Here is a 13,272-nt window from a genome sequence, read left to right as displayed (position 1 = left end):
CGAGACTGACGACGTCGAGCACCTAATCTTCGCCGATGTTCCAGAAATTACGGTGCTCCGCTCTATGCCCAAAATTGAGACGGCCGATGCGCTGGTGGACCCCGCGACGGACAATCTGCAGTCATACTCCATCCTTGGTCAGTCGATCGCTATAGGAAACCTGTTCGCGGAAGCCTTTTGGTTGGCGCAATGGATCCGTGGGGCCAAAGGAGTCGGGGAAACTAGACAGCACGACGAGGTGAGTACACGATACTTCCAACAGAAACGCAACCCATTCCCTTTCCATCCATTACCCCCACTGCTCCCCTGCCTCTCGCACGCAAGAAAGCGTCCACGTACTGACCTCGCCTCCACAGTTTCGCAGTCCTCCTCGTCCACGCTCTCCTCAGCGCCGTCCCATGTGAAGGAGCTCGTCCAATGGAACAGCCACACCGCCAGCGTCTACATGAACCAGGATCTCAGGCAGACCGCCTTCAGCTACTGCGACTGGACGGCTCGGCCTCGATTCCGATTACATTAGCTATACTACGTGCAAACGTTATCTTCTCTTCTCCTTCCTCTTCATCCTATGACTCCTCGTCGAACCTCCCCATCCCCCCCTCCCGACATGATCCCTGTCGTCTTGTGGCTGGCCGTTGGTATACTGGTCCTGGTTGACCGCGTCGACGGTGGCAACGACGGCGCTGCAGTGGCGGTATCTGAGGAATTTCGATCGAACTGTGGAGTGTCTTGCGGATGTGCTGGTGTTGGTAGCGGGGAGCAGGGAGAGCCGAGCGAGAAAAGGACGACGTTAAGACAGGGCTGGGCTGAGTTGTGGATAGCCGAAGGAGGCGGAGATGGGGTATCGAGGTCGTTGAGAGGGAGTAGACTGGGCGAGCGGTCGTGGCGTTGGTTTGGGTTGCTGGAGGTTTGTTCTGCGTACTCGATTAGTCGTCGATCAGAAACGGCATGATCACGCACGAAGTTTTGTGTCGCGCGCGAAATGTTCGATTGGCGTGCTGTGATGCGATCTAGGCGCGAAAGATAAACGAGCGCATTTCCCTGGTTCTCAGGATGGCTTGTAGCGGGCATATCGTCAAAGGTATGGAGTGTTCCATCTTCTTGCTCGAGGAGCTGATCGGCAAGCTTTTGGTCGCACGGATTTCAGGCCGCAGCCCCATGGTATCAGTCCAGCTTGCTTGCGAACTTGCGGCCGCTACAACCGGAATGCGCTTGCTGCTGCTGCTGTTGTTGCTGTTTGTCCGCGGGCGCCAGCATCCGCCTCATCCGCTGCAGCTGAGCGCGGAGCTGTGCAGTCCCACTTCGTTTCTGTCCTGTGTCGCCCGTAGCTCAGCATTTGGGTCATTGTTCTCATCAGCGGCATCAAGAAAGTCAGTAATGGTGGTCAATATGGGCTTTGTGGCGGTTCTTTGCGCACAGAAAGCATAGAAGCGTGCCTAAGCAGCTCGCAAACAGGTGTTGGATCTGGGCTTACCCCTTTTGCGGACGAAGGACCTGAGCAAGGCAAGTAAGCAAGAATTTAACGAGCTGGCGGACACTGATACCTTTCGAAAGCGTCCTGACAGCGATACCAGAGGGGACGGGATAATTGCCAATCATGCACGCCTACCCTGTATTGGGCATAGCGCCTGCTGCGCCCTGCGAAAGACGGGCGCGCTCGACGCTGCAGCGCGGGCAGACGTGACGTAACCACCAGAGACGTCCACGGGCTGCTCGTAGTGACCCGGGGCGACCGCGCTCCTCCCACCATAACATTCCTCACCAACGCGCTGCCCACCCTTTCCCGATCATCACACCAGGTGACCAACCGGCAATCCATAGGTTTTACTCCTGACTCCAATATCAAGCACTGCAGCACAGCCGCTAACAGCGCACGTCAGGCGCACCATGACTGCAGTCAAGAATCTCCTCAACCCTGGTATGCCGCCCCCCTGGGACAACCAGTACCAGAGCGGTGGAAGCGGTGGGCCGCCGCGCAAGCCCGACGGCAGCGACAAGCAGGGCAGCGGCCACGGTGTTGATGTGCCGTAAGTCTCCCTCCTCTCATGCCAATTGATTCCATAGAGCTGACTCTCTGATCCTACAGAGATGTCGCCCCTAGCCGCCGGCACTGCAACACTTGTGGCAAGGAGTGTAACATGTTCCGCTGCGCCTGCGATTGCGACCACTCCGACGACCATGGACACGTCCGCAGGCACTGCCTCAATCGCCCTCCCATGACCTCCGACGCGACCATGTACGGCTTCACCAACACCGACCTGCGCCAGGACAACGACCTCCGCGAGCTCGAGGAGGCCCAGGCCCATCTCAACAAGATCACGGCCGATCTGGAGTGCACCAAGGCCGCCCTCGACAGCGCCCGCAACTGGATCGTGCAGATCGCCAGGCGCCTCGGCGCCGCCCCTCCGCCTGGACTCGTCCAGCCCCGTGCTCCAAGCGTCGCCAACAGCATTGCCTCGTCCAACACCCTCGGCCGCGACGCCGACGACTCCTGCTCCAGCGCCAGCGCTAGCACTGCCGCGGCCAGCGACTACAGCTCCGAGTGGTCCATCTCCGACCACCCCGCCATCCTGGCCCACCTCGATGCCGTCCCCTTCACTCCGCGCAGCCAGACCTACCTCGGCAACCGTCCCAACACGAGTCCGCAGGCCAGCTGGCCCGCCACCGCGGAGGCGCCGGAGGAGGGCCGGTGGGTGCCGAGGCCGGGGCCGGGCATCACATTGGGGAACGCGTCGACGACGACGGCCGCCTTGCCGCCGCCCGCCTATCCCCATGCACTCCACCACGCCGCTCACCAGCCCATTCGTCCCGCCTCGCCCAGCCCGGACAACGGCTGGCCGAGCCCGGTTGCGTATACCGCTGCTGCTCATGCTCCTGCTCCCGCTCCCGCCGACCCTGCTGTCGATCTGGCCAGCGCCTGGGCTCCCGTCGCCGCGCCTCCTCCGTACTGGGCGTCGTTCTCTAATCCCGCCAGCGGCTTGGTTCCTTTCGACGCCAACGGCATCCCCATCGTGGACGCCTCGGCCTCGGCTCCGGTTCCGGCTACGGCGCCGACTGCCGCTGCCTACGGCGCCGGCGCTGGCGTGCTGTGGAACCCGGCTGCTCCCGCCGACAACGGTCTTCACTTGGTGGCTTCGCCTACAAGCAGCGGCGCTGGTGGTTGTCCTCCTCCGCCTCCGCCTCCGCCCCCTCCTCCTTACCGCCCTGTCGATAACGGTGACTTCTTCAGCTACGACTACGACTACGACTATGAGTACGAGGCTCGACAGCAGTCCGGGTGGGAGCCGCGTCGTGCTCAGCTCTAGTTCTTTGTCGACTGAGATCTTGGTTCGGGCCCGCATGCCAATGCTGTGAGCGGTGGGGCGATACCAGGGGTTTCCTGGCGGGAGGATTTCTTTTTGGCCTGGTGTTTGCCTATGGTTCTTTGTGGGGGCTTTCTTTCGAAGGGGCTTTCTGCTGTGGCTGGCAAATTGGTACAACTTTTAGTGATGGTTTTAGCACACTTTGACAATGACAATGCTTATTTGTTGTGCTGAACATGTTTCGTTTGATTGACACTGCGATTGCTTATGGACATGCAGGGCTCCGATAATCTTTGTGCATTTACCTGGTAAACACCTTCGTGATGGCGTGATAATGGTCAGCGTCTACTACCAGTATGTTGGCCATGTCACTGTTGTCAATCGCGCGATGGCAGACAAGCCTGCGGTCTGGCAAAGCGCTCAACGAAGAAGCGAGAGGCCTACAGCTAAGAAGCTATCGGTATGGGGACACCTACACCTTGGGCCAGGTCACAGTTGCGCAGCTATATCACTTGAGAAAAGCCTGCCGCGGGCATGACTTGGACCGTAATTCACCTCAGCCTGTGATTGATTTAGATCTTCTACTGTTCCTGCAGCGTCAGGTTGTTGAACCTCTTCCCAGGTCAAGCTGGCTCTGGAGCTCTTCCAGCTCCTCATCTACCCCCTCCTTCTTCAGCTTGTCCATCTCCTTGCGCAGCTCCTTGTTGGCGGCGATGAGGGAGCGCGTAACCTCGTGGGACTTGGTCCAGCGCTCCAGTGCTGCCTCGCTGTAGAGCTTGGGCTTTTCGTTGCGCCGAGGGGGTGCGCCGCCACCAATGCTGCTGCTGCTGCTGTTGTTGTTGCCGTTGTTGCTGTTGCTGCTGTTGTTGCTGTTGCTGTTGCTATTGCCGCTGAGGGTGACAGAGCCCGAACGCGAGACCTCGCGATTGAGGTACTTGATGTAGGGCCCGACGGCAGAGCTGGTCATCTTGGCAGTGGTTCTTTTGAACCGTTAGCAGAGCGCGAATAGAGTACCACGTGTGTTGCTTACGATGTTGGCAATGACGGTTGTTGTAGATGGCAAAGACAGCCGGCAGACAGGCGCGCTGGCTGGCGTAGCGCCGCCCGCCAAACCAACGCACGTGATTCGCCAATGGCCTACCTGCACGGCCGCCTCCCATCAGGGACCTTGCGCTATGCACGCTGCACGCTCTTGAGCTGAACATCCGCACTGCGCACACGGCAACTGGCGTAAGGACCTCTACTTTTCCAGGGGGCAGACAGCCACGCACAATGCAATTGCTAACATCAGTGCTGGATAGAGACATCATGCACCTCTTTCCACGCAACCAGCCCACCACCGGTGAAGCTGGCTACTCTGCCCCAAGGCCAGACAGCAACCGCAGAGCTAACAGCAATGACGGAAGCAATGCGCCGTAAGTCTCGTTCCTAGGAACAGCGCGAGGCTCACCCTCTGACTGACGAACCTACTCCAACCCAGTGCCCCCAGATCCACACGCTGCACCCGATGCGGCACGAGTCGTCACATCTATCAGCCCTGCACCCAGTGGAGCCAGGACACCATCGATCCGGTCCTACTTGGCGTCACGCTCATTAGGGGGCTCGTCATGGGCCTGGACCAACAGCTAAGCGAGTACGCTGCGAACGGGCGCAATACCAGAATCACTCTCGAGTACATACTCCGTCTGAGCAAATATAAGGTGCTTCGTGGCGAGTCCGTGGCCGGTAGCGTGGAGTTCCAGGACCATATCGAGCAGCTCATCGATTACTGCACGCGCGAGGGCCTTTGGCGGGCTGTACGCCTTCTGGATGCTGGTGGTTCGTCCTGAGCTCGGCTCCTCTCTGATCTGCTGTGGTGGCAACATCAACAAGGACAATAATGGCCGATAGCATGGTGTTGGTGTCAAGTACGCGTTGATGGACGAGCTGGCAATGTCCTTGACAGTAGTGAGACTCAAGAGGATACAGAAGGACATTTCGACTGATTCCATTACTTCCGTGAAGGTTGGCAACTAATAATCAAATTTGAGACGCGGTAAAGAAATTCAACGTTCCAGAACACAATATCTTCTACGTTATGCAGGCTGCGCTGATTAGGGTGCGCTGCATTGATCCCACAAGACATAAACGACAGCCCTTCATCACAATCAAGAATATCCAGTATCCATGATTGGTGTGACCATCGCGATAGTGCATGATTGGCCATCCAGTACCTGCCCCGACGCTCAGCTGCAGCGCTTTCTTGTACCACGCAGATACCCCGCACCACCACGCTTATCCTCTCCTCCTCGCGATCCAGCCTCTCCACTCTTCTCATCAGCATCGCTTACGACCACTTCATCCTCAAGTCCATACCAGCGCTCAGCCTCAAGATATACCCTTCTCATCTGACTCCCTGGACAGCTCATCATGTCCAAACGCCACAAGAAGTCCCGAAAACCCCGCAAACGAGGCGCCGCTCGCGAGGCTGTAACAGCAGATGACCAGCCCAGCGGACGCTACCGATACGATGCCCTCCCCGACCAGGAGAGTTTTTTCCGCCTAGTGGAGCTTCTGCCCGGCAGAGAGGGGACCACGATCCACTGCCGCCTTCGCACATACTCGATCAACTTCCATCCGTCCTACGAAGCCATATCATACGTCTGGGGCGATCCGGACGATAAGACGGACATATTCTGCCATCGGAAGCGTGTCCAGATCCCTTGGAGCCTACGTGATGCATTGGAACGGCTGCGGGATACACACGAAAGTCGAGTTCTGTGGGCAGATTCGATTTGCATCAATCAGGACGACATCAAGGAGCGTGGACACCAGGTCCAGCTCATGCGTCAGATATTCTATCGAGCCGAAAAAGTCAACGCCTGGGTTGGACGCTGTGACGATTTCGACATCGAGGCAGCTTTCAATCTCGTCCAGCGTTTGCACGAGGCGTGTGAGACCAAGGACCGTGCTACAATACGACTACACGTGGAGGAGACGCCGGATTTTGAGTGGGATGCACTGATTCGTCTGCTCGAGAAAGAATATTTCCGCCGCGTGTGGATCCTACAAGAGATAGGCCTAGCATACAATGCCGTTCTACATTGCGGCCGCATTCAATTGGACTGGGAAACACTACGAGGACTTGACACAGCATATCGACACTCACGAGATATTGGGTACGGTATAAGGACCTGTCGGGCCTATTTTTCAAACACGGACTTGGGGTTCAGAAGCGGCAGGAATCAAGATGTAAGAGTTATCGTTCTCGCATCAAGCCTCTGCTGCTGCATCGACCCCAGAGACAAGTACTACGGTGTCATCGGTCATGCTGCTTTCGAGCAATTTCGGGAATCGTCGAATGGGGAGCCATTCCTCACCGTGGATTATTCATTGCCTGTTGCCGCTGTATATGTCAATGCAGCGCGTCAGCTCTTGAACCTCGCAGAGCCATTCTACCTTCTAGCCATGGTACAACACGAAGCTGGAAATCTGGGCATGGACGATATTCCTTCCTGGGTTCCACAATGTAAACCTGCCTCATGTTATTGCCTAACGTCACTTCCTAGCGGCATCACTCGATTTTCTGCGGGTACACAACAAATTCCACAGTTTCGAGTGAGGGGTCCAAATCTCGAGGTCGTCGGTGTCTGTGTAGACTCGATAGACTGGACGTCAGACATTTTCAGGAGATCAGTGCAGAATATCATGACAACATTAGAAGGCGTATGGGGTAAGATGAGTACTGTTGATAGATCTCGTCGTTCGTCAATGGTGGCCATCCTCCGTCGGCTTTGCTCCACTCTCACCGCAAATTATAATATGGAAAGGAAATTGAAGGGCTCTGACAGCATTGATGCGTATTCCCGTGTGGCTTTGAGCGACTGTCTAGCTTTTTTGGAAAGAGAAGATATATATAAGGAGGATCATGGTGTTCTGAAAGCGCGTTACGGTGGTGGAGATCCGAAGTCTTTCATGCAAATTCTCCGGCATTACCCTCGTAATAGGCGCTTCTTCGTCACTGCGAAAGGTTTTTTCGGGCTTTGTCCACTTGTTGCAGACCCGAGGGATAAGATTTGCATTTTCTATGGCGCCCAAGTACCGTTCGTCCTTCGACCCACCAGCCAAGCGGGTCAGTACTGGTTTTGCGGAGAATGTTACCTTGATGAATGGATGTACGGCAAGGAAACTGCCATTTGGGGCCCTGACAAGAACGAAACATTCACATTGGTATAATCGAGAGGGAGTTGAAGCATTCACGGCCATAGATAGTATTTCATTCCCAGCCTAGTTGCGTCCCTGGCACCTGCACTTGCGCAGCTTCTCCTTCAGGTCCCTAACCTGCTTATTGAGCTTCGCGATCTCGATGTCCTTGTCGACGAGACGATCCCAGAGCTCATGCTCCTTGAGAGCATCCTTGGCGCCGGCGGCGGGGACCTTCTTCTCCAAGACCTCAACGTCGAGGAGCTGAAACTTCCTGGGCCTGGGGAGAACGGCTTAATTAGCAAATGCATCTGCAGTTGAAGAATCTGTACCTACTCGGATGTCCAGTACGCCGAGCTGCCCTTAGGCGCGATCTGGTACTCGGCCGTCTTGGCCTTCTTCTTGGGCGGCTCACCGCCACTGTTGTTGTTGTTGTTGCTGTCGTTGCCCTTGAGGGCGCTGACATCAGCCGAGCCCGTAGGCCAGACTTTGTCGTTCCGGTGCTTCAGCCACTGGCCGACGCCGAATTCGTTCGACATGGTGACGGTGTTGAGCGCGCGTGGAGTTGGGTGAGGTTGAAGGGAGGGAGGCGAAGGGCTTGAGGGGTCTGTATGAGAGGATTTGAAGGCGTTCTGGTGCGCTGTGCTGGTTGTGGCGATGATGAAAGCTTTCAAGCAGCGGCAGCGCGGATATGGTTGGCGGTGGTTGAAAGGTTTGGGCGCGGCGTGGGGGGTTTAGATCTTTTATGCCCTCATGTGCCGGGCACCGGCAGCCGGCCCCCGGGCGCCCGCACAGCCTCTGATGGTGCCTACAATCAGTAGATCTCACCTAGGAATCTTCTTCAGCCTTTGCCTTGCCCTCTTTCTTCCTAGCTCTACATCCCTATCTCTCGACCTTTGTTGCTAGGTATCCCCCCTGCTTTCAGCGAAGAGAAATACCAGAGAAGATGCAATGTACTACGCGTTCGTCCCTGCTCTTCTGCCAGCCAGCTCCCTCAGCCTGGTTCAGCGGTGGCATGAGTCAGGACGGGCCTCCTCTCTCTACTAACTCCCTACCACGAACGCCCTCCTAAGGTAACTTGAAGTGTAGTTACGCGGCATTGATCGCTCTGTCTAGTAACTCTGCAGTCAAGACACCGTTCCGTCGAGGCAGAGCTTTTCCATGCCGGCAAGGATCTGTCATACTACAGTGGCAGGGTGGTCGGTCTTCAGACTAAGCCTAACAATTGCTGGTCCAGAAGGGAATCCAGGTGAGGTCGGACACCATACACATGACTCGCACACCCATCAACAACAGCATAAATACTAATATGGTGTGAGCTAGTGCGCTTTTGGTCGTGGTAGACATTCGAGGAAGCCCACAAAACGAGAGCCCATTAACGTATTTCCTCATATATGACTCGCGCAGGCACCGATCGACTCCAACTTAACCCTTGGAAACACATCGCCGTGGCCCAAAATGCTGAGAAACAGCTGGACACTTTTCTTCATGTAACTGCTCTCCTATGAAATTTCCTCAGTGTGCCTTTGCTGTCAAGGCTTTTCACCCGCAGATTCAGTAGTCCTGATGCCTTTCCGCTTGCCTTTTGCAGACCTTTTGCAGGCAAGGTAATCGGCTCGAGTAGCTTCACCTAAAGAACGGATGCTAGTGATTTCCCGTGTACTCTACTGCTGCTTTATGAAACTCACTCTTATCTGCTTTTGGTAGTTCGCCAACCTACCCGCCGATGAAAGCCTTGTCCACATCCAGCTTCAGGCTCTGATAATATCGCAATTGAACACGACGTCATATTGGAGCTGTTTCATCATCGAAATTTGGTCTCGGTATACTTATGCTTCCGGAAAGTCGACCGCTCGCCTCATCGATCGACTTCGTTAGACGTAACCCAGCAAGCGTGGATCTCATTGACTTTGGAACCGTCCAAATCTCTGTAGGTTGGACGCCGACGGTACTCCCTTCGGTTCTCTTTCAGGTGGGTTTTTACTGTCCATTTAGGGAGACGCGCTCTGATTTAAGACAAGCTCTTCGAGCCCGTTCGCCAAGTCAGCTGTCGGTCGGTGGTGGTAGGCTCGAAAGCTAATATTACAGCAAACGCCATGCTCATCGTGCTCTCCTCCTTGTTTCCGATGTCGAAGAAGACTGCGGCACGGCGCGTTACTGCTTCCTATGTGCAAGAGCGGACTACTTCGAAGTCGATTCTTCGCAAGTGGTCTATCACATTCGGCTGCGTCAATGAAGACAACAAGTGGAGTGGCAAAAGATCAAGGCGCAAACTGTCGAAATAAAGCAATCAATTGCCTCAGACATCCATCAAAATCGACCTGTTCGGCTCATGATCCAGCCCCTCCTCGCCATGTTAGTACTTTCGTCGCATCAGCCATAGAGGCCGCAGTAGAGCAAGAGCACACCTAAGGGTCATCTCACCCGGATCCATCTAGCCGCAGGTCACACACTGAACTGCTGTCCGATGGAGAGCGAGATACCACTTCTTGTTTTTCCCCCATCTCCTCTATCGTACTATCTTTTGCGTGAAAAAGCTTGTACAACATCTGGTTCGATTCCCACTACTCACCATCGACATTAACATGTATACGGCACCATGAATCCACACCTGACGTTAGCAGCCGAGACGATCATCAGGCGGTGGTGAGAAGGGAGGCCAGCGCTGACTGGCGATTCAAAGCCCGCGCCTACACAATCGTTCCGCCAGACGCCGCGGCCCTTCTGCGATCCGAACTGTACAGAACGGCCGAGAACTATGGAGCGTCAGGTTGCTTGGGACACCGAGCACCTGGCTGACGAACTCTTGCGTCTCGGTGGCGTCTGTAATAATCTCGCTCAGCGGTCGCGGACTTATAGTCAGCTTTCACGGACCTCTAGCCAGCTGCCATACCCTCGCATTCGGGACCCAGCTAATGATCCCTAGATGTAGCGACACGTCTTTATTCTTACGCAAAGCCGAAGGTTCGGGTGTTTTAGAGAGTAGAGCATGCAAGACTCATCACAAGACTACGATAACATAGAAGCCTGTATCTTCAAATAGCAAACTCGCGTGTACGGCCGGGATAATTACTTCAGCTACGCATATAAAGACAACAAGGCTTGATGCTAAGTCCTTCTACAACCTCCTGCGATGTCAGTGGACTGACCGATGGATCGTGCCGACCAACGACACGAGGCAAGTCTATATTGACAATTAAGTAGTGCATTTCCTCTACGTACAATTACCGAGACATCGTTGACTCCAATTTGCTTCCAAGGACCAACATCCCCCCCAACATCCAAGGCAGAACACCAAAGCAAAGAGCACGAAACAGAGCTTTTCCGCGTTCGAACCAACCAGCAGTCCACCCACCCCCCCTCCCTCCCTTCAAGCTCGCAAGCGGCGCAAATCCAAAAACGAAAAAAGTCCGCCCGACAAACAAACCACCTCCCCAATCAAGGTACGCTCACAAGACCGACTCCCTCGAGCCAAACCATCCTCCAGTCGCAGCATCCCCTTCCCTTTACGACCTCGCCCCCCTCTCCCTCCACACGCCGCCAAACTCCCCGGCAACGGCCGACATGACGCTCCCCCTCCTCCCCACCATCTCCTCCACATCCAACCCACAATCCTCCTCCTCCCCCGCCGTCACAAGCGCCAGCACCTCATGCCCCACCGCACTCCCCACCAAGGCGCCGGCAACCGCCCACACGCCCGCGACCCTCACGACATCCTCGGCGCCGAACCCCAGCCCCAACCCCGCCGTCGCCCCCATGAGGACGCCGGCGAGCAGCAACGCGTCCTGATGCAGATCGCCGCGGGCGCGGCGGTGGGCGTACAGGAGGGTCGCGGAGACGACGAAGGCGGCGACGGCGGCGAGGAAGACGGGGCGGGGGATCTCGGTGATGAAGGACGACGGCTGGTGGGCGGGGTGGGCGCAGGGCAGGCGCGAGAGGTCGAGGAGGCGGGCGAGCCAGGCGGGGTGGCGGTACAGCGAGGTGACGAGGGAGGCGGTGAGGAGGGTGGTGCTGGTTGCGATGGTGGTGAGGAGGGAGGCGGTGGTGGCTTCGTTGGCGGTGTCGATGGAGGATGGGTCGTCGTCGTTGGCGGGGACGAAGGAGGGGGGGTTGTATTGGGGCGAGGGCGAGGGCGAGGGCGAGGGCGAGGTGGGGGCCAGAAGAGGGCGGAGTTCGCCGCCTTTCTCGAGGTCGGTGCTGTGGGAGAGGCGCGCGCGCGCGCGGCGTTAGTCGGGACAAGCGCAGGTTTATGGGGGAGAGGAGAAGGACTCACGGCTCCATGCTTCGGGGCGACGTCGTCATTTGTGGGTGTGGCTGTTACTGCGGCGGGTGCGGTACGGTGCGGTGCGATGCGGCGCGGTCCGGGATGGCGGATGCAGCGGGCGTCTGGATTCGGCTTCGCGGTGGCAAAAAGAGCCCAAGGTCGGCAGTTCTTCAGGCGCTTCCGGAAGCGGCGATAGTAGAGGGTGGGCGGGTTGGGTAGGGGGCGATCTTGCAATGCACGGTCAGCTTGGGGCGTGGATCAATGCGACGGCAGTCTGTTTCACGAACACCAAGCTTCGCGCGGCGACCAGAGATTTGCGGCTTCAGAGCGTGCTCGAGGAGTCGCGGTGGTGGACGGTTTTTGGCTTGAGGACTCCTGAAGATAGGAGAGGGTGGTGAATAGGGGCTCTGTTGGCCAGGCATTGGTTCGGTTGGCCAGCAAATCCGAGATTGGGCGAGTCAATTGGCCCATGGAGATCGCGCCCCTGCCGCCGGCCCGCCCCGGCATAGCTCCGAAGTGCTCCAGACTGAGACACGGGCTTGGGAGGCGGTGGGGCGATAGGCGACCAGCCCGATCCCGGATGCCGTGCATTGATGTTGACGACACTCACCTCCCACATCGCACGGTCCCCGGCTCTAGACATCATCTACAGACTAGTCTCAGAAGATTGGTTCGTCCCCAGAAGATTCCTTGAGAGTTTCGGTAGGAAGGCCAGCTTTCATCCTCGAAACTACGCCAACACGGCAGTGATGAAGAGCTCCTGCTGAGTTGGAAGGGCAGAGCAGTTACGCAGCCAGGTGCCACGTCAGGTCAGGGGCGGCTACCTTGCACATCTGCGGGAGGCTCAATGGGGAAGCACTAGGGGATTTCTAGAAAGCAGATCGGTGGGGCGTCTCGGCAATCTGCGGTGTGAGAGAGCCAGCGGTATGGTATCGCACGTGTTTGACAGGCAGCTCATGCTCGAGCTTGCGCAAGAAACGCCACTGGCGGGAGCGGCGTCGGGCGTAGGGCGTAGACCGCCTTTTGCATGTGAAGAGTGCGGCACAGCAGGGGCAAGATGCCTGCTCACCGAATGTCGACAAGGTAAGCGCGCGGCTATCGTGGATCCGGCATTGCGCTTGATCAGCAGCGAGAAGGTTTGGCGATTCCAGATCTCGTATTCAAGAAAAAGCTACAGTGTGCTCTTTGGTTGGGTGCACCCGTCGCTCAACCCTCCTAGCCACCCAACCATTCTTCTCCCGAGACCATTGATGCGGCGATGGGTATGTGGACAACGGTCAAGCGTTCGGAATGCCTGGGTTTTGCATGCCAGCCTCATCGGCGTGACTTGCCACTCGTGCGAGTCAAAAACCGGGATAGCACGTGCCACCCACACCATATTCAAGCAATCTGGACTGCAGTGGAGTGCGCCGCTCTTTTGTCCGGTGGCCGTGTCCCGTTGTGCCGTTCAACCGCCAACGGAACGGCCCGTGCGTTCTAGACATCAAGCGTGAACAAGCTGGTGGAGGTCATCCATAGCTAGGG

The 13,272-nt window shown here is 56.8% G+C and overlaps 5 protein-coding genes across 5 annotated transcripts; 2 read left to right on the top strand and 3 right to left on the bottom strand.

Moving 5' to 3' along the window:
- Positions 1 to 1,887: 1,887 nt before the first annotated feature.
- Positions 1,888 to 3,305, top strand: SLS55_001671 (uncharacterized protein; the record flags this gene model as incomplete). The annotated part of the gene is made up of 2 exons (XM_066773163.1): positions 1,888 to 2,027; positions 2,195 to 3,305. 2 exons carry the CDS (start codon positions 1,888 to 1,890, stop codon positions 3,303 to 3,305), a joined length of 1,251 nt encoding a protein of 416 aa, XP_066635730.1.
- Positions 3,306 to 3,883: 578 nt separating this feature from the next.
- Positions 3,884 to 4,269, bottom strand: SLS55_001670 (uncharacterized protein; the record flags this gene model as incomplete). The annotated part of the gene is made up of 2 exons (XM_066773162.1): positions 3,884 to 3,916; positions 3,964 to 4,269. The coding sequence occupies 2 exons, from the start codon at positions 4,267 to 4,269 to the stop codon at positions 3,884 to 3,886; spliced, it is 339 nt and encodes a 112-aa protein (XP_066635729.1).
- Positions 4,270 to 4,909: 640 nt separating this feature from the next.
- Positions 4,910 to 5,318, top strand: SLS55_001669 (uncharacterized protein; the record flags this gene model as incomplete). The annotated part of the gene is made up of 2 exons (XM_066773161.1): positions 4,910 to 5,098; positions 5,193 to 5,318. The coding sequence occupies 2 exons, from the start codon at positions 4,910 to 4,912 to the stop codon at positions 5,316 to 5,318; spliced, it is 315 nt and encodes a 104-aa protein (XP_066635728.1).
- Positions 5,319 to 7,568: 2,250 nt separating this feature from the next.
- SLS55_001668 (uncharacterized protein) lies at positions 7,569 to 8,023 on the bottom strand (the record flags this gene model as incomplete). The annotated part of the gene is made up of 2 exons (XM_066773160.1): positions 7,569 to 7,764; positions 7,821 to 8,023. The coding sequence occupies 2 exons, from the start codon at positions 8,021 to 8,023 to the stop codon at positions 7,569 to 7,571; spliced, it is 399 nt and encodes a 132-aa protein (XP_066635727.1).
- Positions 8,024 to 10,990: 2,967 nt separating this feature from the next.
- On the bottom strand, positions 10,991 to 11,765 carry SLS55_001667 (uncharacterized protein; the record flags this gene model as incomplete). Its single annotated transcript, XM_066773159.1, has 2 exons — positions 10,991 to 11,681; positions 11,758 to 11,765. 2 exons carry the CDS (start codon positions 11,763 to 11,765, stop codon positions 10,991 to 10,993), a joined length of 699 nt encoding a protein of 232 aa, XP_066635726.1.
- Positions 11,766 to 13,272: the final 1,507 nt, after the last annotated feature.

The sequence above is a fragment of the Diplodia seriata genome (assembly GCF_021436955.1).
Source record: "Diplodia seriata strain FDS-637 chromosome Unknown scaffold_2, whole genome shotgun sequence".
NCBI lineage: Eukaryota > Fungi > Ascomycota > Dothideomycetes > Botryosphaeriales > Botryosphaeriaceae > Diplodia > Diplodia seriata.
This window is presented reverse-complemented; position numbering and strand designations above follow the sequence as displayed.